Raw genomic sequence first — 26,206 nt, forward strand, 5'->3', positions numbered from 1 at the left:
GTGTCCCTTTGATTGTGATGCTGTACTTGTTATTCTTTTTCTTTCTGCATACATGTATTACACCTAATCTAAGTAGTCCCACCAAAGGCAAACTCGCCAGGAATGATGTATATGATGGCTTTAGGGGTGTCCTTTTGTGAAGGTAGCTAGGTGCTCCCATTTTCAACATGGAGGTTTTGTTTCGATCTAGCTCATTCTTATGAGGTTAGTCCATCATGTACCTTTTGCAAATTTCCTCGATTAAGTTCTTGATTCCTTCTTAAGATCGCAAGATTTGTTTTTGTTGTGCTCAGCCTGTATATGGAAAGGATAATACTTGTCATTGTTTGATATTTTGTTTACGGGAAATTCTATTGGGAACCCGCCGAATTACTCAATATAACCCGTTGTACTGAATTTTCATTTTTACTCTTTACAACCACAAGAATTACTATTTACAACCCATAAATTCCCAAATATGCCCTCACAGCCACACCAGCCACACCATTTCTCACATTTCTCAAACAAACCCTAGCAATCTTCGGCCATTGTTTTACGAGGAAGAAGAAATCGGACTGAAATCAGGTATGCCTTCTGTTCAATGTTTAATTTCTTCAATAATTGCACGTGGCGGCATCACCATCGGCCGCGATGGCAGCCACCATGGCCGCCATCATCACCACGGACCTCCGCACCGCAAGTTGCGGGGGTTTTAGAAACCCCCCTCCCCCACCCTGGCGGCGACGATGGCAGCCACCATGGCCGCCATCTTCAGCCGCGGACCTCCGCACCGCGAGGTGCGGGGCACCATCGCAGCTGACGATGGCGGCCATGGTGGCTGCCATCGTCGCCGCCAGGGTGGGGGAGGGGGGTTTCTGAAACCCCCGCACCTCGCAGTGAGGAGCCATCTCAATCCCCCGCACCTCGCGGTGCGGGGGTCCGAACCCGTTCCGGGTTCTCGAACCCGCAATTCCGGGTTGGAGAAACCGGAACCAGATTTATTAATAAATGTATAATTAATAAATAGATTTATTAATCTATTTTTTTTAGTTTTATGCCATTTGAATTTTTTTTAAAATATCATTGATTTCATATTAATCTCACATGTTATTTTTTATATTAATTATAATTTTATATTTCACCTTTCTAATAAATCTAATTATTATTAATTTTATTATAAACAATTTTATTTTTCATCGTGCATTTAGACATTTAATATAACATTCTTATATGAATTAAATTAATTTTGTAGTAGATTATTATTATTTTAAAAATAACTAACATGGTACATTCATTTATAAGTATGGCACGTACTCGAGGAGGAGGAGTAGAGGGAGCTCGTCAACGTCCGACAGCTTCCACGAGGAGGAGGAGGAGGGTAGAGGGCCATGATGGTCATTCTGTAGCTGATACATCTACCTCAGAGGCGCACATTTCTGAGCAGCCAGGTACTTTAGACTCATCACCTCCTAGTGCTCCGGAGCAGCCATCTACTAGTGCTCCAAAGCAGCCATCTACCAGTGCTCCAGATGATACTATTGAACTATTTTTTGGAGGCCCTGAAGATCCATTCATTTTATAGAGTTTTAAAAATCATGTTGCTGTTAGCATATGGGCTAGAGAGGTAAGTGATTATGAAAATAATTTTACATTTAAAATAATTATTATAATGTTAGTAATTATTTTATTATTTTTATGTAATAGGAAAGAGGTGTATTAAAGTGCAATAGCCATGGACAAAGAATTCCTGATTGGCTATTGGCAAATCAGCAACGTATTTATGATATTGTTGTAAGATCTCAGTTGGCACCTTTGATAGAATCCACGTATCGATTTGTGAATCCTACAGTTGTGTCAGCCTTTTCAGAAAGATGGCAACCTGAGACTAACACATTTCATCTACCATTTGGTGAGATGACACTCACGCTAGATGACGTTGCTACTATTCTGAAGATACCAATTTCTGGCAGCCCTGTATCAGTCCCTCATTTGACAGGTAATGAAGCTCAAAATTTACTTTGTCGTTTACTTGGGGTCTCAGTAGTAGAAGCAGCAGGCCAGATAGCTGAGACTCGGGGACCGTATGTGAAATTAGATTGGCTAAGAAAAACATTTATGAACGTACCAAATTCAGCTCCGGATGAAGAGATGTACAATGCTAGTAGGGCATATTTGTTATTTTTATTAGGTTGACATTATTTGTGGATAAGAGTGGTAGCATGATTTCGATTTCCTATCTTACATTGTTCGAAGACTTGAATATATCTGGTACGTATGCATGGGGGGCTGCTTGTTTGGCATATTTATATAGGCAACTGGGTATCACGAGTAGAAGAGATGTCAAGGGAATCTGTGGATATTTAACATTACTTGAGGTAATAATTTAAATTTTATTATTTTGTGCATATTTTTACTATGTCTTTCCATATATCTTAACAATTATTTACATTAAATGGATACAGGCTTGGATATACGAACATTTTCCATTGACTAGAAGTAAACATAATTTATCATATACTGACGAGTTGCCTAGGGCTTATCGTTGGCTTCCTGTTCGTGAGTATGATTCTTTGCAATCTTTGCGAGAGCAACTTGATGACTTAACTGAAGATCGGGTATTCTGTTCACATATTATATTTTGTAACTTAATATTGCTCATCATTGAAATTCTAAAACATGTGCAGGTCATATGGACACCATATAGGAGGTATCGTGCACAACACCCACTGCATGAGATTGCGTTCTTCTCCGGATGTCTTAAGTGTGGAGGCGTGATTGAGCCATATCATTCGAAGAGGGTTCTGCGACAATTTGGGCATAAGCAGAATAGACCTCCACCTCCATTATCTCCTATTGAAGCCAAGCGGGGTAGAGCTACGGCAACATATAAGGTAATTTATGATTTTATCAATAATAGTTGGTCTCGCTGGGATTTTCACTTATTGCTAGCACACCGTCGGGGTGGACTTGCCCTAGTGCCATGGGAGTGCAGTGAAGACTACTTGGCATGGTATCATCGCATTACACATCGAGTCATACAAAATCCTACAAATAGATCCGGGTTTGACAGAGGTGATCGAGATAGAGTGACTCTTGCTGATGTGGTAAGATTAATTTTGTAATTGTAATTTTTTTAAGTATATTATGTTTAATTTTTTATATTTAAAATAATTGTGTCTTGTAGCGCATCATGGCATCACTGTCCCCTCTTAGGCAAGTCATATTAGGTGGATCCACTCAAGATGTAGATGCGTGGAGACGGGCATGTCTTCAAGTATATGATATTTTGACTATTCGTACTGGGTCTTCTTCTACTGGGTCTCATGCATATACAGTATTTAGAGAAGTGCCTTCTAGTATGGTACGAACACCGACGGTGGTTACATCACATCCGGCAGTAATTATAAATCCACCACCTACGAGTTCAGATCCACATCATCCAGCCCCAAACCCCCCTCAAAAGACAAGAAAAATGACTGATAGAGATTAATTTTTTTTTTTTTTGTAATATGAGACTATTTGTATTTATTATAGTGAGTAGAGTCTTATCTATTTGACTACTTCTGATGAGGTTCGGATATGTCGCTAAGATATAAATGGTGCCAACCCTTTTCTGTTTGGATTTAATTTTCTTAGTTTATTTAAAAATTATTTCCATAACTCGAATAGCTAACCATGTTATCTTAACAAGTAATTTTATTGTTACTAACAAAACTTATTTTAAATATTTATATGTGATATAAGTGATCTATAAAACAAGATATTATAAACTTGTTTATATCAGACTCCTTTAATTATGGGTCAATTAAATCAAATATATCTTGTGTGAAACAGGTTTGTGAATAGAAAATATATAAAATAAGATATTAGTGCAATATAATTCACAAAATAAAATGCAAAAATGATGGCAAAAAGTATAAAAAGGCTCAGATATGGATAACAAATCACCACTTAAGTAACTCCAAAAATAAGACCACTAAACCCAACGAAACCTAGCCCTGAATTGCCCAACCATCCTCCTCTCTCGGCCAAAAGGATGGCTATCATACGTAATGGACTGGGCTTCTCCATCTCTTGAGCAAATGGGCTTATGCCCATTTCTCCTCTAAAGAGATAGTAAATGGGCTTATGGACTTCAAATTGGGCTACCAATAAGTGATGATATGAGTTAATGTTTCAATCACGGGCTAGAAGCCTATGAAAATTAAACTTGCCCGAAAAATCATCATCGCCTGAAGCTTTATTTGGAAACACAATCTAAGAATAAGAATCATGTGTCAGATAAGTCAAAAACTTCCTGTGTTGCCACATCTTGACCTACTAGAGACAAAAATGCTTGAATTCTGGATATGTATGGCGTTTCCCAATCACGTGCATTATCATATCGAAATCTGTACCAATTCAGTGCGACATGAGGAATTTGTGACCTTGGCTTAAGGAATACCTGATAAATGACATATGCAACAAAAATTATTATTAAAACAAACGTATGAAATCCACAATATAAACAAATAAATACCAAAATAAGTAAGAATACCTGCACAAAATGACAATCATTCACAAATCCTATAATAAACATCCTGTGCTGTACTGTTGGAGGAGGGATCGATCTGAGTGGAAGATATGTAAGACACTGGATTCGTGACAAATGCACCAATACGACATTATATTTTGAAGCAACTAAATGGCCTATGTCAAGTAAAGTCATCCAATGCTCGCACGGTGCAATGTTATCAAAGCAATATAATATATGTAGTAACTCATCCACACGCATTTCTGATCCATATAATTGCGTATACATCGCACGAAAAGATTGCAACTCTCCTATCAGACTAAAACGAATATCTCTCCAATTGTGCTCACTCATACCAAGTAACCCTGCTATCGCGCGAAATCCACAATGTCCATCTGATTCTACATTGACAATATTATGCAAGAACGGTTGTATTTGTGGTGGGAAACAATCATCATACCCCTTGAGTCAGTTGGTGTTTCTCTTAGATATCCATGTTGTTAGGGATCTACTGTCTTGACCAGATTGAACTATTTCAAATAAGGACGGATCACGTTTGGTGGATGTATCAATCTGAATTTTCTTTTTCGATACTGGCCTACCCTTCGTCCTAACTTTCATGGTTTGTGGTTGTAGTGAAGTTGTGTCTGGATTAACTATTTCTCTCAACTTTTGCTTTAATACTTGCTTCACTGGCTCCGATTCTGAATAAAATATTTTATATATACTCTCTATTTCTGGCTCAATCGTTACCTGCGATGACACACCATCATAAGCTGACTGCACTACCTGCAACCTTGTCCAATGAGGATGCACAGTTGACAAAGGAATTGGCCGTCCTTGTACCATGAACTCTGCAATTTCATGTGCACAAGGTAAACCATATGTGTTTCTAATCACACATCCACATAAAACTTTGTCTATCCCAATTTTATGAGCAAGTTGCGACTGCATTAATACCATATTCAATGCACTTCTCGATATAACACCTCGCAATTCTCTAAAAATTGTTGGCTTAAAGTTATGTTGCACCAACATTAAACTTTTTTCAAACGACCCCTTAATCTCTACATGTTGTAACTCAATAAGACTGTTGATAATTGTCCATGATGACTCTAAGTCACCTTGAGAAGATCCAAGATGTCTCTTCAACTTTGCATGTGCACTCTCAGCCCTGTTCGTAGTAACGTTGCCAAAATGCATTATTCTATTTGTCCATGCTGTAACAAATTTTTCCTTATAATCATTCAACCATGTCTTTCTCAGATAATTAAGTGCGCCCTCATATGCATAGTACTCAAGTGTTAACTCATACAGACGACGTTTATATTCATCCTCAGTCGATGCAAAAACAACCAGGTTCCAACTTAACATAAATTTCTCACATGTCTCTTTTCTATCAAATAATTTCTTACATTTGGCAAGCACATTTTTTGATATATGCCACCTACACAACAAGGTGCTCGTGGTTGGAAACACTTTTTGCATTGCATTCATTAATCCCAATTCTCTATCGGTTACAATTACTCTTGGATATGTATTGTGAGTTATTAGACTCTTTAATTTCTCCATTGCCCATGTGTAATTATCCTCATATTCATGATCCATAAATGCGAAAGCAATAGAAAAAGTTAGCTCAGTTGACGTCACACCAACGATCTCTAGCAGTGGATACTTATATCTATTAGTTTTGTATGTACAGTCCATTATTAACACATGGGGAAATGTTTTAAATAACTCTATAACCATCGGATGAGCCCAAAATAAGTCTGTGATACAATCTGATAATGTATCACTTCTATGCCACTCCACATAATTACAATCTTTCAATTTTTTCATCAACTGTTGTATTTGGGATCGACCACCTTTATCCATGACTCTATATCTTTGCCGTGCATTATATATAGTTTTGATGGTACTCACATTTTTTTTATCTTCTGCCTTTAACGTCATTAAAATATTTATTGGCTTCACAAGATTGTTAGACATTGTTATCATAATTTGTTTCTCTTTCTCTGTAAGTCGGCCAGCATATGAATGACCCTCAAGTTGAGCTGCTGGTAAATGATTGTACAATCCACATACAACTTTCAATATCCTGTGTTCATTTGATAATTTAACACCAAGTAACTCAAATGGTCAACCACACTTTTTAGAACCTGTCGTCCTACGATTTGTTTCTCCTATTGTCTCATCTCCTCTTTTTGATGATTTATACTTTCCACTCCGTTCACAAGCAAGACGAACTCTAGGTTTTCTTCCTATACCCCCAGATTCAGAACCCTTTATAACAATAACCATTCCATTTTCTTTTCCAACTGTCTTAACTGACGGCACTCTCACCCTGCAATTAAAACACAATAAAAACAAATCATAATAAAACTTTTATATTTTTTTTATTTTAGTGAGAGGTTTATACTCGCCAGTGTACGAGTGCAGTTGTAGTTCAAATTTAAATTTATATTTTCTGGATGAATCCAGGTCGTCCACTGAGAGATTTATTTATGGCAAAAGAAAAAGAATGTCACACACACGCACACGCATTTGGACAAATTGACAACAAGATTTTTTATGGTTTTGTTTTTAGACAACAGATACTAGAAAATAAAGTAAGGCAAAAATTGAAATAAACATTAAACGTAAAAATATGAATTTGGATAGTGCTTGAGTTAAGACAATTTCAGTACCAACCCGTTGATTCCCAAATTTTAGCATATAAGATTAGCAACATTAATTTAATTTCAGATATGAGAGTTTGTTATTAAATGCAATTAGAGATGATGATAGTTCTAGGTTAAGCAATCCCCATACATGATATGCGGGATTCTAATTTAAGCAACTACCATAAATCCAATTACAATTAATATACAAAACAACTAAATTAATCATCCGGGTTTGGGTATGATAGCGTTTCCAGTTCTAGTAACTCTCATACATGGCATGAAAGCTCTAAGTTAGGCTTACGCTCCAATCCAAACCTAGTGATTTTTTAATAATTAATACACACTCATACTGAAATTTAAATTAATGTTACTTATTTAAAGCGCAGCTTTCTTTGGGAATCATTGGCATTGGACACTGTCCTTGCCTTAACCCAAGATTAGATTTAACTACTCATTTTTATTTGAAAGTTAATTGACAGAAATTTAAATGACGTAATTTAAATAACAGAATTTAAATGACAAGAAATTTAAAAGCATAAACTAACCGGCCATTTAGGCGGTGGATAATTAAATGACAAGAATTAAAATTGCAGAAATTTAAAGGCATAAACTAACCGGCCATTTAAGCGGTGAATAATTAAATGACAAGAATTAAAATTACAGAAATTTAAAGGCACAAATTAACCGGCCATTTAGGCGGTGAATAATAAAGTAATAATAAATGACATAAGAATTTAAAAGAAGAAAAAAAAAAAGTAAGATTATAAGAGAAAGTACTAAAGAAAATGAGAAAGAACAAGAACAATTCTCAAAGAGAGAATTATAAGGAAACAACTAAACTTTTATTCAAGAATAATAATCACCCTTACAAATGCAATCAAGTGAGCTATTTATAGGCCACAAGATGCAATACAAACCACACAATTTCAATTATTCAATTAGACATAATTATATCTAATGGGCACTCACACACTTAAAGTTAAATGAATTTTAGCTATAATACACACCTAATATTAAATGGATTTTAGCTAAAATACATACCTAATAAAGCACTCATAAAGTTAAATGGATTTTAGCTATAATATCCACCTAATAGTTAAATGGATTTTAGCTAAAAAACACACCTAATAAAGCTCTCACATAAAAAATAAAAATAGATTTCTATAAATTGGTTTTTAATCTTCATTAAGATTAAAAATAATCCTTGGGCCTTCTCCAAATAATATTTTCCATAGGTTGCTCAAATTGGGCCTTAATTCTTCATGGGCTTGAATTCTTCATGGACTTTAATTTTTCATGGGTTTGATTTCTTCATGGACTTGATTTCTCCATGGCTTTGATTTCTTCATGGACTTGAATTCTTCATGGACTTTAAGTCTTCATGGGCTTGAATTCTTCATGCCTAAAAAAAATAAAAATAATTTAATGTTATTAATAAATTATATATTATATATATGTATTACACATGGCACATATATATATTAGATTATATTATATATATATATATATTACATGCATGCATATAATGATATATATGTATTATATATAATTTTATATATTATTATTATTTACTTTAGAACTTCATTTCATTCATCTTTCAATTTAAATTTACATATAACCATAAAATATATATTAATATCTAATTTAAACCATATTTAAGATCGAAAGAAGGGTATAATTATAACAAAATTTTTACAAAATTAACCACTAATCATTAACCCATTCAATCAGTGTTTCCCTATTACTGAAAATCTCATTCATAACAAATGTTTGACTAGCATCAAATGATATGCCATTCTCATTTTCAAAATTCTCTAAATTTTGATGATGACCCTATTATCAAAACAAAAATAAGATACATAAATTAAAAATGGGTTCTGCTTTAACCAAAATATGAATAAAATATATGAATTAAAAAAAACAAAATGGAGAATGGTCGCGGGTCGGGCCATTCGAGATCACCCTCGGGTTCCCTACAGCGGTCGAGAACCGGGTGTGAGTCGGAACCCGACCGATGTGAGTCGGGAACCCTCGAGTTCCCCGACTGGCAACTGTCGGGGAACGTTCGCGTTCCCGACTCGAAAAGAGTCGGGAACACTAACGTTTCCCCACAGTTAACAGTCGGGGAACCCGAGGGTTCCCGACGGCTAAGAGTCGGGGAAGCTCGGCTTCCCCGACTGTAACTCTTCGGGGGAACCCGAGCTTCCCCGACGCATTCCAGTCGGGCATACCCAGCTTCCCACTGGGGAAGCTGGGTATGCCCGACTGGAATGCGTCGGGGAAGCTCGGGTTCCCCCGAAGAGTTACAGTCGGGGAAGCTAGGTATCCCCGACTGGAATGTGTGGGCCGCCATTCATGTAGTGATTCTCATCATCAGTTAGCCATTTCTCAGCATCAGTTAATAGCATGCATCTGTCTAAAATACATTGCCAGAATATTGACGTGTTGCTGGTGCGATTCATTGTAGTCCACCTGCTCATTATTCACGATCTGTTGCTCATCATCTTCTCCATAAAACTCTTCCCATCTCAACAATTTTTGGATATAATCATCTATAGAAAAAAGTTAAAATTAACAGAAACAAGAAGAAGGTAATCGCTAGAATCAAAAACCTTCGCAAATGTTTAGTGAAAGTGATTGGAGATGGGGCTGCGAAGCTTAGAATCAGAAACGTTCGTAAAAATTTAATGAAAGTGATGGAAGATTGGGCTGCGAATAGTTAAAAAAGTAGTTGGGAGAAAATAGTTAGGTAAGGGTAATAAAGGCTTTTTAATGGAGGGTAGTTGGGGAATTAAAACAACGGGTTATATTGAGTAATTCGGCGGGTTCCCAATAGAATTTCCCTTTGTTTACACATATCCTCGTGACCAAGACCAATATTATGAGGGTGTTATGATGCATCTTTGTTAGGATTTGGGAATTGTGTACGACTATTATACCTTAGCTCCTAGGACTACTCTGTAACATGTGTGACCCTTTATTTTTCTATATATAGTCACAAGGATTTTCCTCATGCCTTCCCGTAGGTTGGCTCTCTCATTGTCTTGATCCTACGTTCGCAATATTTCCTTTCCATATATATTGTGTAGACTAACAATTCTTTTTGTGTTTATGTGTTTCTTGATCTTCTTAAACAAGTTTGGGCTAGCCTAATTGATAAAGAGAAAAAGAGCTTATATGTTCTTTTTGCTGTTTTCAACCCGTTTTGAGTTTTCAGTTTTTCAAAATATTGAAAATGCTTTATCTTTTCTATTTTCAAAAACACATTTTTGAAAATAAGAAAAAAATTTGTAACGGAAACCCAAAACAACAAAATATTATTTTGGGTGTTTTCAGTGAAAACACACTCAGAATACCAAAACACGGAAAACGCATCCAACCCCCCCACCCACTGCACAGATCCAGAGACCCAGATCTCTCCTATCTCTCCCCTCTTCTCCACTTTTTCCTCTTTTCTCTTCTATTCTAGCCATCAACCGCCACCGCCATCGCCATCACCGTTGTCGACTGCTTCACCACTGCCACCGCAACAATATCGTCGACCACCCCTATCGCAAACCTTTGCATCTCATTCATCGTCGACCGCCCCCCGTCTGATTTCTCCTCTCTAAGGTTCTGGCCCGCCATCGCCATCACCGTCGTCGACCGTTTCAGCCACCACCATCGTTGTCGACCACCTCCCATCGCAAACCCTCGCATTGCAACCGACATCACCGCCAGAGGCGGAGCCACCTGAGGACCAGTGGGGGTAGTTGCCCCCACTAGAACTACCCCTACTGGGCCAAGATTTTTTTTTTTGAAAAAATTATTTTTAACAATAATTTATTATTAAAATAAAAATATTTTATTTTATTTTATTTTATTACTAGAAATAAAAAAATATAAGTATTAAAAAAAGTAAGTATATAATGGCCTAGTAGTAACCATCACAACATTTTTTATAATTTGTTCATAATTTTATTTTTTTACAATGATGATGTAAATAAAATTAAGTATTAAAGAAAATTGTGAAACAAAGAAATCAAGTATAAAGAAAATTTATACTAAAGAAAATAAATAAATTAACAAAACAAGAATTGAACAAATTAATGTTGCACAAATTCCTATAGATACTAGGTTAAGAACTACAATAATGGATTACAATGTTAATTTTTAGAATCAAATTAGAAAAGCCTGCTTGCAAAAAAGTCTGTGTCAGCCTCAAAATCAAGACGATTCATTCCAATTTTGTTCAATGAATTTGGTGATTGATTGGAATATAGTATAAGCAAAGATGTCGTATTTTACTTATATTGTTATATTTTTAAAACAAATAATGAGGAACAAGGAGATGACGATTCTTTCATAAAAGAATGGTTCAATAATTTAAAAAAAAAAAAAGACTTTAAATTCATGTTGGAGATGTTAATAGTGTACACAATTAAACTTAAAACAATTGTGAAACTTTAATGAATCAAGAGTAAAATATTGAGATAATTTTCTTCAGACAGTTATAACAAATACTGTGTGATTATTGAATTCGTTTAAATGCATCAATTGATTGTGTTTGATTTCTTCTAGGGTAAGAACTAGCCTTTCGTGGTCATGATGAGTTTAAAGATTCAAATAATCAATATAATTTTTCTAAACAATTGCAATTTATGGTACAAAAAGCTATAAGGAGCAATTATAAAAAATTATTATTATTATTATTATTATTTTATTTTTTGTTTTTAAGTTCACCCCCACTGAACCAAAATCCTAGCTCCGCCCCTGATCACCGCCTATCCCTGTTGATCTCCCGCCATCTCCTTTCTCCTCTCTTCTCTTCTGGGCCGCCACCGCCCACCGTCGTTGACCAAAACCCCAGCATTGCGCCTGCCACTGCCCACTGCCAAACGGCTGAGCATCACCTCCCCTTCACCACGGTTTCTTCTTGCTTGCTGCGGCTCCCCTCACTTCTACGATATGATTTTTTTGTTGTTTTGTTTTATTTTATTTTATTGTTTTATTTTATTTAAATATTAAATTAAATATGTAATATAATTTTTTGTATTATTTTTTTTAAAAATATTTTTAAAATTTTGGATTATACATGTGATAATGTTATGTTATTTTTTAATTTATAATTACTTTCTTCCGTTTCTAAAATTAGATTATTAATTATCTCTTGAATTATAGTTTAAAATCTTTGAATCAAATTTATAATGTATTAATAAATATTTATAATTTATTTTAAATTAAATTTATTTAATAAAATATTATAAAATAAATTTTCTTAAAATTTCAAAATAAACGTGTTTTCTAATTTTCTATTTTGAGAAATAATTTTTCAGAATGATAAAAAAAATACGTTTTTAAAAATCTCAAAATAAACATTTAAAATACAAAACTAAAAGTGAATTCATAACTCAAAAACTCAAAATTTAAAATTAAAATACAAAAAAAATACCACCTAATGACCAATTCTTAGAAGTTGTGGAGCTCCCCAGCAAGGGTGTGGAACAACTCCCAGGGACTTCTTTTAAACCTCAAAGTAAAACTCTTTGCAAATTACAACACCTACATCACCTAAGGTGTCGAGGAACTTCATGGCTCCTTTGTTGAGGTGTTTCTTAGGGTCATTCAAGCATCCATGCACGAAGGCCAGAGCAGTTCATAATTAAAATTAATTTTTTAATATTAAAATTTATTTTTAATATAAAAAATAATAATTTTTAATAATAACTCAATTAAAAAAAATTATAACTCACCTTAAAATCTGTGATGTGTAATTCTATACCTCAAAAAAAAAAAAAAAAATTAGCCTCTCTCTAGATAGATTTTTGAACCCGCCCCTCATTCAACCCATCATATTGATCTAATTGTGACAATTTGAATACGAAGTTAATTAACTTGCTCATCAGTTATCCCTTGGACTAATGGGAAGGTAGTCAAGTATCCTCCAAAATCGTCCTTGTCACAAGTCCCTCATCTTCTCCTTCCCTAGATTCCTATGAGTCCTCGAAGTGCTCATTGTCGTCGCGTCAACTTCAATGGAGTCTCGGTTATGCCTTCTATGCCTTCTCTTTCTATTATGCAGTTCTTCTTCCTACCTACCGGCCCTAATGGAGGAAGGTTTCCTTCACAAGTGTTTTTCCCTCCTACTAACTGGTTATCAACAAAGATAGCTTAGGGGGTTTGTTGTATTTCTTTCATTTGGGTTTTGATGCCTCTACTTCTCCCATATTCAAGGACTGGTAGGTCTATGAAGAATTAGTTTCGTGAATTAATACATTGTTCGTGTTAGGTAATTGCGGGAGGTCTCCCCTCCCCGTGTTGTTCTAACATTGTGTGTATATCTTGACTTTGTCGGTTTCTACTACCATAAGCTCAGGTTTTCTCCATTCCCATAAAAGATGGCACTTGATGAGTGATTCATGCACCCTTACGAAATATGTTACCCAACCTTGTTTGGCAGCATTTGCTGAAGGTTTTATTAGGATGGCCCTTCAAATGGGTATATCAGAAATAATCTTGATGCTGTAGAGCAAGGGAGAATTGAAATGAAAGAGATATTTTCTGGAATTGTTCATACCTTTTTCTTGGCTGAGGCTTGTTCTTACACCTTAGCCTTCATGATTTCTCATTGTTAAGCTGACCATAATTAGGGGCTCGCCTTATCCATATCGTGGCAGATTTTCAGGGTAAATCACACGTGTATATATAGAGAGAGAGATATAGATTTCCAAACTTATGATTAATGATCATGGTTGTTCTCATAGCTTTAAACATTTGATTTTATTAGTTGTTGAAAGGAAAGACCATGAGCTAGCATTTTTATTCTGATAATGCCCATAACAAGCGCGTCTCCTTAGCGGCCCTACACCATGAGAGAGGAGGTAAATCAGGAGCTGAGCACCCTAAGTTTCGATCTGCAAATCTCTCACACTTGTGAGTACTCATATCAGCTCATCAGAGCCACCTAACCATCCCCTAGGGCGAGCAGGCATTAATTATTATTCTTTTAAGGATTAATGAAATGTGTAAAGATTCCAGTGTTTGAGACGTGATCCTATGATGTCATGTATTATATACTAGATTATCAGTAGAGATGGTAAAATGACTCATTCTCTTACCTTAATTGGATCGAGTTCAATGCTTGTTGATCAACCATAGAGATAGATACAAATTGATTGATTATGATTTTTAAAATAATTATATATAATCATAACCCTTCTCATATTTGTAATAGATTTTTATAACCATATTTGTAACCGATAGATTAATGACATCTATAATTTCCATTCGTAATCATTTTAATAAATTAAATAATTAAATAAATTTTTTGATTAAAATATAATATTTTTATTAAATCAAAAAGTAGGCAGCCAACACAGACAAAATACATGAAATTGGCAGCCAAAAGTACACATTTAAATTAGACTTCAGCCAAAGTGGCCTCAAGAAATATAGAAAATGAAATGAAAATATCAAAATTAACATCTAATACAAGAGTAATAAAAAAGAATTGGCCTTAAAAAGAATTCTAGTAATATCTCTAAAATATCATACATATATAGGTAAAATGTTAAAAGTAATGTTACAATTAAACCAATTACAATTAAGGTTATTTTTACTTTTTAATATCCGTAACCATAATCGCGTGTATATTTATTTTACTCAATTTTTAATTATATCTATTAAACGCAGTTACAAATTGCTTTTAATTTAACCAAATCGTTTATTCCTTGTATGCAAAATGTGAAATTTCTCACCTTAAGGGCCCCACATACTGTCTCACGCATGTGGGAGGGGTTAATCACAGTACACGGCGGCCCACCAAATAGGAGACACAGTGCATAGTGCCCATAAAGAGCCACCCCGACATAAGGGTGAAACTCCCACACTGCGACTGCCATGACTCGAACCTGCATCATTGTCTGTAATCTATTACCTGGCTACCATCCGTGATACACCCATGGGGGCTACCAAATCGCTTAGTCCTAATTAAGAGTAGAGTGGATCATATTAAAAACACATAAGACATCAATCCACTAACTTAACCCCATGTCATAAATAAGATTCAAAAATAAAATAATTCAATTTTTTAAATAAATCAGACAAGTTAATTATTGTAAACTTATAATTTAAACAATAATAAGTATTTTTCAATGGAAAAATGTTCAAACTGGCCCCTCAACTTTTTTCAATTAGGTCAATTGAGTCCAAAATTAAGTTTTAGGTCAAATAAGCCCAAATCTTTTATTTACTAGCCAAATAAACTCAAATTTTGTTTGTTATCATGTGTGACTTACACGCCTTTGAATTCAGTGTGTAAGAAGGAGGGAAAAATGAGTCATAACTGTAATATGTCAAAAGTTTTTTAAAATTGTCGACTTGTTTAATAAAACAATCAATTGTTTGCATAAAATTGTCTACAGAGTAAAATTTATCAACATAATTTTTAAAGAAGTCAACCATTTTTTCTAAAGATGTCGAAAGTTTTCCTTAAGCAATAAAATTCCCAATTGAATCATTCGATAGATTTGAAAAACTACCACAACTTCTACTTTGTTTCAAACAAAATCAATGATCACAAATATAATCCATGAACACAATACATAAAAAATCAATACACAAACCCTCCACATATATTTGCTAAATCTATCTCTTTCATCCTTCACTTTTTTCTTCAACTTCAAAGTCTTCAAATCTTTTCCATTGTCATCTTTATCTCTCGACCTGAAGCTCATCTCTTCTTTCTCTTTAGTTTTTATATCAGACCTCATTTATCACTTCAAAAAATTAATAGTTCATCATTTGAAAAGAGAAAATTCAAAAATAAAATCAAGTAATTTTATTCATATAAGCTTCTTATTAAACTCCTTTATATATATATATATAAAAATAATACCACAATTCTATCTAGATTCTTGATACTCTAAGATACTTATCTTGGTGCTTTCTCAATACTTAGCACTCCCCTTGTAGTTAAAGTCATATTGATTGCTATTCTGGCATTATCATGATACAATGAAAACATTTGAAATCGATCTAGTGATGAGTCTATCGATTATGTGATATATATTCAATTTTAGGTAGAATATAAGAGATGTTAGTACTTTTCTTTTCTTTTCTTTTTCTGAAGGTTAGCAATGTGTGTAAGTCACGCATGGGAGAAAAAAAATTGGGTTTATTTGACTTTCAAATAAAAAGTTTGGGTTTATTTAGCCCAAAACTTAATCTTGGAGTCAATTAATTTAATTGAAAAAAGTTGGAGAGCCAATTTGAACCTTTGTTCATTTTTCAATCTCAGCACTCATTTACTCTCTTTATTGTTATCTTTTTAATTATTAAAATTTATTTTAATAATTATTCTTATTATTTGTTATTTTTTTATTAAAAAAAATTTAATGTGTCATGAAGAAAAGCCTACTAAAAGATAAAAAGCCCAAACAAAAAGTAAGGCTCCAACCAACCTAAGAATAGAAACTCACAATAGTCTCCTTGAAGACTGCAAGTGGTCCCGGGAAGACTCCTGTTTTCCGGAGACCATAATTGGTTCCAGGAGATTGAAATCTCCCCAAAATCATCAGCATACGTTTAAACCCTTTTTGGGGAGAAGTTTCAAATAAAATGCGAACATAATCATTTTAATATTTAAAAATATTCCTTCGATAATTTCATAAATAATAGATATAATTAATAAAAAATTTAATCTTTGTACATCTTAAAATATCAATAATACTTATCACAAATTTTCACACACCTCTATAATATATAAGCATTTATTCTAAAAAAAAAAAGTCTCTAATACTTATTTTAATATTGTATTTAAGATTTTAGCAAATTCAAATGCTTGATTTTAATATTATATTCAAATTTTTAGCAAATTCAAATACTTAATTTAAGTATTGAAGTGTTTATTCTGGAGACATCATCCAAAAATTACCTTACGTTCTTTAATTATTCTTTTTCTTATGGATCTTAAGTGGTTTCAGAATAAATTTTTCATTAAATAAATTTATTATTATATTTAAATAATAATAAGTTTAATATAAAAAAATTAATTATTATTAGCCAGATAACAAAAAATTTCAACCCTGCTCTGTTATCCATTGGAGTGGGAAAAGAGCTTAAAAATCTTGCCACGCTAAGGTACAAGACAAGGTATGAGAAAGACAAAACCCTAGACCCGACCCGACCCCGCCCACGCCCAGCCCGATTGCCATCCCTAAGAAGTAGGAAAGCAGTGGATATGGTGGCAAGAAAATTTTGATTTTTGCACGTAGGGAAGTTCTAGACGTTTAAAGAATGAAGGAATGCGTGTGGAGAGAGGTCAAATGGAAGCCACCCAATTTGAACGTGGAATATTATTAATTAATTCGATTATATATACATATATATTATATAAAATAAAGTAAGAATCCTAATTCTGTTTCCCGTTGGCTCTTAGGTTGGACGTTTAGAAGAAGATTCTGAAGAATACTGTTATGATTTTAGATGATAAATAAATTACAGTTAAATCATTAATCACTTTAATATAAAAAATTCAAATTAAAAAATATTACAGATATAAAAAATAAAATATCACTTTAATAATATTAATATAATAATATTATAATATTAAATATTTATTTATAAACTTAACACGTAGATATATATGAAAAATTATATTCTAATCAGAAAAGTATAAGTCTTTAATTAAAGATAAATTTTAATTACATTCAAATTTAATATTTTAATTATAATTAAATTTAAAATATTAATTACAGTCAAATTAATAATTCAATTCTAAAATAATTTAAATTTTAAGCACAATTATATCAAATATTATTAACGTCCGTGTGGAGTTTTCTTTTTCTAACAACTTTTCTTCTTCTTCTTCTTCGTCTTCTTTCGCTTTAGCTTTCGTTACCAATCAACTTTACGCCATGGCCATCCGTCAATGTCTTCCCCTCCACAAATCCTCTGCCCAAAGATTAGCTGTTTTCGCAGTTCTAATTGTTTCTCCTCTACGCCTCGTTACTTTCCTTCTCTAAAGGTACTTCCAAAACCTGCTCACACAGACACACACACACACACACACACATATATATATATATATAGAGAGAGAGAGAGAGGTGCTGGTTGTACGTGCCTACGTGGTGACATGTCAGTGACGGCCGGAATGGGATGCATGGTGGCGCTGGGGTGTCTCAGGTGGGCCTGGAAGCGGTGCACCCACACCGGCTCCTATGACAGCGCCGCCTGGCCCTCCGCCACTCCCGACGAGTTCGGACCCATCCCCCGCATTTCCCGCCTCATCCTCGCTACCTACGAGCCCGACCTCCGGAACCCCCAATTCCCTCCCGCCGGAGGCTACCAACTCAACCCCGACTGCGTTGTCAAGCGCGTCACGCACGAACAAACCCACGACCACGCACCGCCATACCTCATTTACGTCGACCACAATAACCGGGAGATCGTGCTCGCCATACGCGGCCTCAATTTGGTGAAAGAAAGCGACTACAAGGTTCTGCTCGATAACCGGCTAGGCATGCAGATGTTCGACGGCGGCTATGTTCATCACGGGCTCCTGAAGTCCGCGATTTGGATGCTGAACGAGGAGTCGGAGACGCTTAGGCGGTTGTGGGTGGAGAATGGGTCGTCGTACAGGATGGTTTTCGCGGGACACTCGTTGGGCTCGGGGGTGGCCGCGCTGTTGACGGTTATCGCCGTGAACCACCTCGACCTGCTCGGCGGCGTTCCCAGAAGTGACGTGCGGTGTTATAACATGGCGCCGGTGAGGTGTATGTCGCTCAATTTGGCAGTGAAGTACGCCGATGTTATACATTCTGTGATCTTGCAGGTGAATTCTTTAATTTCTCTCTAGCTCTCAATTTAGTCTCTACATTTGGCCATTTGGGTCTTAGAGGATTGCGCTTTGCTTGTTCGTTGAATTACCTGAGACAACACTTAAGTTTGGATTCTATTTTTGTCATACTCATGTTTTAGGAGCATATTTGCGAGGATTCCTCCCTTGTTGGGAAAACTGAACGCGGAAACTTAATTATGTCAAGTTCACACAGGACCATACTAGTAGTAAATCTGTTGAAATCCTCTCTCACACAGCAAACACAATTTACAAAAGACAGAAATTCAAAAAGATATTGAGAGAACAAAACTCAACACACTTTTTCATTAACAAAGGCTTCTATATATAGCAACTGATTGCACTTGACAAGATATACCTAACACAATAACTAAAACATTTCTTTATTTAGACAACATTCCTAGATTTAAGGGCATACACACATTCACAACTAACACTAGATTTTTTCACCATAATTTTTGGAATTGAACTACAAAAGATCACGTAAGAAAAATCTCACACATTCTAAAAAAATCTATATGGGTTGGGTCATGCAAAATCTATGCAAATTGTCCTAGTGGCTAATGCCATGAGTCATTGATGTCCTGATCCCCTATTTCTCTAGGATGGTAGAGTACAACTATTTGTGTATCAAACCGATTTTCTTTCTAAAGTGTAATTGAACCTCCAATTAGGGACATTTTCAATCCAGACTCATATGCTCAAATTCTCCAAGTACTCACGGATTCCAGTTGCAAAAAAATAAACATCTAAAATTTGGGAGTTGAACCTCGTACAAGTACGTGGAGTGGATTTCTTTAGGTTCAGGTTTATTCAAAACCACCCCCACCGGGCTAATTTATTCTTACTGCTTCCACATTAAACAAAAATACAATTCACATTCGTATTATTTGTCTGTCTATCCTCCTCTGTTAATGTCCATTATAATCATAATCACAAGTTTAAAGTCCTTATGGTGGAGTTGGCTAAATGGACTCTAGGTCTCTAATCATCTTTATCCCCGATAATGTGTCTTGTAATTAAGATCAGGCCTCATGTTAACGTTCTGTGGAATTGACATTTTATTTATTTATTTTTTCTTTTGATAAGTAATATCAATTTATTAACACATAACATGACATTTGTTGGCTTAAAAAACTGAAAGCCTCATTTAAGGTCATCAATGCAAAGTATGACCCCTTACAACAATATTCTCATGCTTGTTGACCCATTCTTCTAGCAGAAAGCCAGCCGGGTTTTACAGCAGTTTCAGGTTTCTACTTCTCTTGCAATACCCTCATTGTATCATAGTTTCCAGGCCATCTATCCTTGGAGATAATCTTGCAATGGGATTTCTCACTGCAAAGGGTTGTCATATGTGATGCAAATTAGAGCTGTAACATGCAAGTTGGAGTAAAGAATATGTAATATCAAATGTTATACACCACTTTATGTTCAATAGTGTATAGTTGGAATCCTGATCTGCTCCTCAATTTAACCAAGTGAACCACAGTAATTAAACCGTAACTCAGAAAAGTCTGATGCTTCATTGATTAGATCACATACCAATGGAGGAGATTTTCCTTGGCTTGAGGAAGCTGTAGAATTTCCTAAGAAGTGACTAGCAAAACAGAACCTTGGTTCGTGCCTCCATGTGGGGATTTGCATTCTATTCTCACCATAGCGGTCCAGCCCACAGGTGCAAGACCAGTCTTTCAATGCCTCAGATAAAAAATCTAACTCATCTTGACTGCAGTGTTAGCACAAAAAAGTTTTTAATCCTCGCTCTGAGTGGCAGGAAAATATGGGAAGTCGGGAACTATAGTGAAGGTTTGTAAAGCTTGGTCAGAGGCCTTGAAGTTGTTAAGGAGAAGGTGGATGTGAGCCTTGCATCAAAAGGTTTGCTATTGTTTGGGGCTGCGGAAAGTTAAGTCTGGTTGAGCATGTACTACCACCTAAGGACCTCTATGGTTTTTGTGTATGTGAAGAATATGAATTCATCGTGAATAGAGGAACATATTATGACTTCTTATGGTCATATTCATGGATTTCTTTGTTTTAACTTGTGTGACTTTCTTAACTGCATTATAAGAGCATTAGTACTTAATTAAGAAGGAAGGAAAAATCCAAAACAAGGGTAGTAATACAATTTTGAAGAGTACTTCTATATCAAGTAGAAGCTGTCATGCATAACTGGATATGCAACTACATACATAAATGAAGAAAAAATTCAAAGAAAAATAAAAAAAGGGATGAAGATATAAAGAAGGGACATTTTTAGTGGACGAAACTTCTTGCTTGTGAGAATTGAAGGAGGGTTATATTTGTACACAGTCTTCCCCTTGCTTTTTTTGCAAAGAGGCTGTTCTCACATTTCGAACCCATAGCCTTTCAATCATAAAGAGCAACCTTACCGATGCTATTAAAACTCGCCCTCAAAAAAGTGATGAAGACAAGAAATAAATATGTTGAAAATTCCTCAACTGTGTAGACTCTTATCCTATAGGGTCTGAATCTTCCTTTCTCTAAGTGAAGGATCAGTTGAAAAGTTTTCAACAATGTGAAAAGTTTACATGTTTGACATTCAAGTTAATAAATATTTGTTCTTCAAGATTAGTCAGTTAAAGTCCATTAGTTTGTAATCAATTTATTTATACTGGACACTTTAGTTATGACAAATATTGGCATGGCCTCATTTTTAGGAAAACATCAAATTGATCTTCCCTTTTTAGCATGGATTGTCATAAACCTTTGGCTCCATTAGTTCACTGTCAGGTATGTATGTCTTATCCCTGTTTTTCCAAAGGACCTTCATATTTTTTGCATCTCTTTTAGGACGGTAAAGGTGTGGAATAATAAAATTGTTCTACAACTACACATCCAAACACGCAAGTCAGAATGACTTAGCCTGTCTATTTGTTCAACATTTGACTGATATAGATTATTTGAGAGGGCAGAGAAAAGACAATGCATCAGTTTGTTAAAACACATTGACTTCTCCTTATATCATCTAACTGGGACTCATTAGAGGGGTATCAATTTTTGTTGGAAACGGCCTCTTTGTAGACGCGGGGGGGGGGGGGGGGGGGGGGGGGGTTATCCCTCTTTTTTCTGATTTCAGGATGCAAATAATGCTTACGGTTTCAATGGGAAGAAACCATGAGTATTGGTTTTTGTAATTTGATTTTTTGCAAGCTTTCTATAGAGCGAATAAATGTGCCTGTTGATGACAGCTACTTCACATATCCAGTGGTAAAGAGAATGGTTTATTATTTTCTTCTCATTTATGTTGTATTTTCTTTGTTTAACTTTCATCTAGATGATACATTCTAAAACCATTTTTCTTTCACTAGTCCGTATATGATAAAAAGGTCTGCAGACTTTTGTTAATCTACTTTGATCCTAATATTTTACATATCCTCCATAAATTGTGTAGTAGGCCTATTTAGTAAACTAACCGTGCCACTTAATTTTGACTTTTCAGGATGATTTCTTGCCTAGAACACCAACCCCCTTGGAAGATATATTTCAGTCGATCTTCTGGTGAGTTTCATCAGAAAGTATACAAAGTCTTTGAATCTTTTGTTTAGTTTTCAGTTTTCTAACTCAAGAGGGAGTAAGTGAATTGTTATTACTGTCCCTTAAACCAGGCCTTAATGCTTTGAACAGCCTGCCCTGTTTATTGTTTGCAGTTTGCTTGAAGGATACATTTGTACAGGATGCTGGGAAGCATAGAGATCCTAGAAGACTTTATGCACCTGGAAGAATATATCATATTGTAGAAAGAAAATTTTGCAGGTATATCTGAATCAATGGAAATTCTTTTGCCTCAATGGTTTTTAAGAGTGATAAATTTTACCTCGTTGCCTATTTCCATACAGTGAGCTATATGAATCCCCTATCATATACGAACTACGAAATGGAAGCTTGGTAGGTTTATCCAACTGAAAATAACAAAAAAACAAAAACAAAAACTTTTGAACTGATACACTTGGCATCTGCCTTTTTTCTCTGCAAAATGATATACGAACACCCTTTCATATGTCTCCTGTAAGATAATAGTGTGGCTCAGATGGAATACTAAACCCATTGGACTAGAAATGATTTGTCAATAACTTGTCTTTGTTCTCCAACTGTCAGGCAAATTAGTGGCAACCATTAGCAAGCTCATTGATCTAGAAAAGCACATCCAAGATATTAGCTATTAAAAGAACAAAGAAATAGAGCAAAAAATATACATCCATATTTAAAAAATCAATAAATAATCACATTTGTCCATCTATGTTCACATTTTTTCCATCGTTGATGTATTCTTTTACCTAGCCTCGCTGTTCCATCCTATTGTAAACCTTGATTGTTTTAAAATTGCTCGGTAAGTTATTAGGGGTCTTCTTCTAACCAGTTCATACATAACCGTGTTTTTCAAGAATTTTTGTTCCGTAATAATCTTGATATTCTCCAATGACGTCCTCCACTCTTGATTGACATTATTAAGCAAGCTGTTGTTCCATTACAAAACAGAATTGGAAGCAGACAATAAAATACTATCTTGAACAGAACTATAGTGCATTTGGTAAGTTTTAACTTAATGTGTGTCTACTGATTCATCATCAATGCTGTGAAAGGAAACCGCACTGATTCGATTGCCTTTTATTTTGTAATTTATACTCGTGACATGAATTAATGGTATGTTAGTATATCGGTGATAATTACCATGATAGAATCTAAAATCCTAGCATGGAGAAGAGTTGGTCATGGCAACTCTATTTCCCAGTATTACCATATGAAGTCTTGTTGACACTGGTATTCACCTGTACTTCAAACCTTGATTCTCTGTTGAGGAGAAGTTCTTAATATGTGGTGGCAAGGTGGTGGAATTAAGGCTTGTGATGATGATGATCTTCATCTTTCTTTTATTTTTTTGGTTAATTCGGAAAGAGTTCCAGATATTCAGTGAGACTTTTATTTTTGTCTCAGTAAGCTTAGTGTTGTAATCAGCTAGGAGCAACACCGATGAGCTTAATCAATTCTAAGTTCATCTTCTCCTGTGCAGATGCGGAAGATATCCTCCAGAGGTTAGAACTGCAATCCCAGTGGATGGAAGATTTGAACACATTGTGTTATCATGTAACGCTACATCAGATCATGCAATTATTTGGATAGAAAGAGAGGCAGAGAAAGCTCTACAAGTGAGTACATTCTTTCTGCATCTTGCATGGACCCTATAAACTCATTGTTGAATTGAAACTTAAACAAAAGCAAAAATTGTAAGAAAAATGGTCATAGAAAATTCCTTATGGACCTTTGCCTCCATCAAGGTCAATGGAAGGTTCCCTAATCAAATTGTTGTCATCATTATTATTTTTGCTGGGTTCCTAATCAAAGTATTTGCTTGGGTTTAACGCTTTCTTTCTTGTCAATGCTAATCTGATCAGGCGGTTGTCTTACATAATTAAAATGAAATAGACATTATCATTAGCCTGTAAGTCCTTAAATTTGACATGTAAATCTCACTTTCTACATAAGAATTACAGACATAGCATGTATATAAGTATATAACAAGATATGGTCATTCTGACCACAACTTTTAGCAGAAAAAGGAAAAGTTAAGACACAACATGACATGAACAACAATTAAATTTTTATCTCCTAGAAAAAAAAAAAATTGTATTACAGTACTAATACATTCATATTGTAGTCCATGAAAATATTAAAAAAAAAATCACATTTGATGTATACTAGAGAAGTAGGACTGAAAAACTAGAGAAGTAGTAGGACTGGAACATAACAATAAAATTTTAAACTTTTAAATACTTTATTCATAAAGAAAATGGAATATTTGTTCTTCATATTCTAAGAATTAAATGCTTGTAGGAGAGGAGAATAATAGGTGTACATTCCAAGTGATTTTTCCTCTGATATGGGACATGTTTCATGTCTGTGTATTGAACTGATGGAAATGTGTGTTCCCAGTTGTTTGGAACATATCATGTTTAAAATAATTTAAAAGAGAAGAAGATATTACTTTAAAAGTATCAACAGGTTGGCAGTTTCCAATGAGTATCATTGTCTAAAGACAAAGTTACCATATCCTTAAAAGTGTTTGTGGTTTGTAATTGAAAGATAATTGTGAAGAGTTTTTTTATACGTATCTGAACTATTTGGAAATGGCATTTATCAAACTATATGCCACCAATTTTTTGCAATTTAAAAATCTTTGTAGTCGCGTGCCCTTCTAGAGGGCTGCAAGGGGTTGCATTTTGATTTCAGTTTAGTTGCTCCAGTGGTTAGAAAGAAAGACGGTAGGAAACAAATAGTATTTACTGCAATCTACACATCCCAGGATGAATTATCTTTCTGCTTTCGTAAAAGTTTTTAACATGTTTATCTGAATTCATATTTTGGTTTTGATTTACCTGAGACCCTTTTTGGTCATTCCACTTAAAATTAATAATTAGATGTATTTGCAAATAAATATTAAAACCAACTAAAAGAATTTCATCATGATGTTTTGAAGATGCTATGAACCAGAATTTTATGTGATTAGTGAATAGCCTTTCTTTTGGGCTTCACCTTCTTTGTAAATTTCCTGCATTTCAGATTATGAGGGCGAATAATTCTGAGACCATGACAACAGCCCCAAAAATTCAGAAACTTGAGAGGGGGGAGACACTGCAGAAGGAGCACAACGATGCTCTGGAAAGAGTTGTTAGTTTGAACATACCTCATGCTACAAAAGCAAAACCTACTGCCGAATACGAACCCTCGACAAGTGATGAAGAATCCATAGAGGGTGAAGACACCGGGACCGGATCTTCTATTAAGAGAGAGAGGAAACCTAGATCACTGCCTGCTGGAAGAACAACACAGTGGGACGTAGCCGTTAAGAAGCTCTTAAGGAGAAATGAGTCAAGTGAGTTGCTTCTGAAGAAAGAAACAGTTTCTCCACGGTAACAACGGCCCTTCTTTGGCTTCTCCTAATGTTGTTCAAATGTACAAGTGGTTGTATGCTTTTGTTTTAGATGATAGATGTTAGAGATTCTTTTATTTTGTTCATTCTTTGTTTACATTTCGATCGTACAGGATCTGTACATAATATATTACACAGCTTTACTTGCTGTTATTTTGTATTTGGGTTGGCTAAATTAAGATCAATTTCGTGATAATGTGAGATCTGAGAACAAGACCAATTTCCCTAGCATGCAAATGGCCAAAGGTAAAATGTAAGTGTTGGCA

General features: G+C 34.9%; 2 protein-coding genes across 2 annotated transcripts; both read left to right on the plus strand.

The window, feature by feature from the left end:
- Positions 1 to 1,572: 1,572 nt before the first annotated feature.
- On the plus strand, positions 1,573 to 3,574 carry LOC127804715 (protein MAIN-LIKE 1-like). Its single transcript, XM_052341665.1, has 4 exons — positions 1,573 to 1,975; positions 2,233 to 2,354; positions 2,442 to 3,083; positions 3,164 to 3,574. The coding sequence occupies exons 1-4, from the start codon at positions 1,894 to 1,896 to the stop codon at positions 3,467 to 3,469; spliced, it is 1,152 nt and encodes a 383-aa protein (XP_052197625.1). The 5' UTR covers positions 1,573 to 1,893; the 3' UTR covers positions 3,470 to 3,574.
- A 14,427-nt stretch (positions 3,575 to 18,001) lies between these two features.
- Positions 18,002 to 26,100, plus strand: LOC127803530 (uncharacterized). Its single transcript, XM_052339804.1, has 5 exons — positions 18,002 to 18,967; positions 22,455 to 22,513; positions 22,640 to 22,768; positions 24,024 to 24,159; positions 25,571 to 26,100. The coding sequence occupies exons 1-5, from the start codon at positions 18,065 to 18,067 to the stop codon at positions 25,922 to 25,924; spliced, it is 1,581 nt and encodes a 526-aa protein (XP_052195764.1). The 5' UTR covers positions 18,002 to 18,064; the 3' UTR covers positions 25,925 to 26,100.
- Positions 26,101 to 26,206: the final 106 nt, after the last annotated feature.

This window comes from Diospyros lotus, chromosome 6, assembly GCF_014633365.1.
Source record: "Diospyros lotus cultivar Yz01 chromosome 6, ASM1463336v1, whole genome shotgun sequence".
Lineage (NCBI taxonomy): Eukaryota > Viridiplantae > Streptophyta > Magnoliopsida > Ericales > Ebenaceae > Diospyros > Diospyros lotus.

Excerpts from the sequence above, each read along its gene's own strand:
- LOC127804715 (XM_052341665.1), top strand. The coding sequence starts at position 1,894 with ATGACACTCACGCTAGATGACGTTGCTACTATTCTGAAGATACCAATT. Across the intron at positions 1,976-2,232 it reads ATCAGTCCCTCATTTGACAG|ACTTGAATATATCTGGTACG; the intron begins GTAATGAAGCTC and ends CATTGTTCGAAG. Across the intron at positions 3,084-3,163 it reads GAGTGACTCTTGCTGATGTG|CGCATCATGGCATCACTGTC; the intron begins GTAAGATTAATT and ends TGTGTCTTGTAG.
- LOC127803530 (XM_052339804.1), top strand. The coding sequence starts at position 18,065 with ATGTCTTCCCCTCCACAAATCCTCTGCCCAAAGATTAGCTGTTTTCGC. Across the intron at positions 18,968-22,454 it reads TACATTCTGTGATCTTGCAG|GATGATTTCTTGCCTAGAAC; the intron begins GTGAATTCTTTA and ends TTGACTTTTCAG. Across the intron at positions 24,160-25,570 it reads AGGCAGAGAAAGCTCTACAA|ATTATGAGGGCGAATAATTC; the intron begins GTGAGTACATTC and ends CCTGCATTTCAG.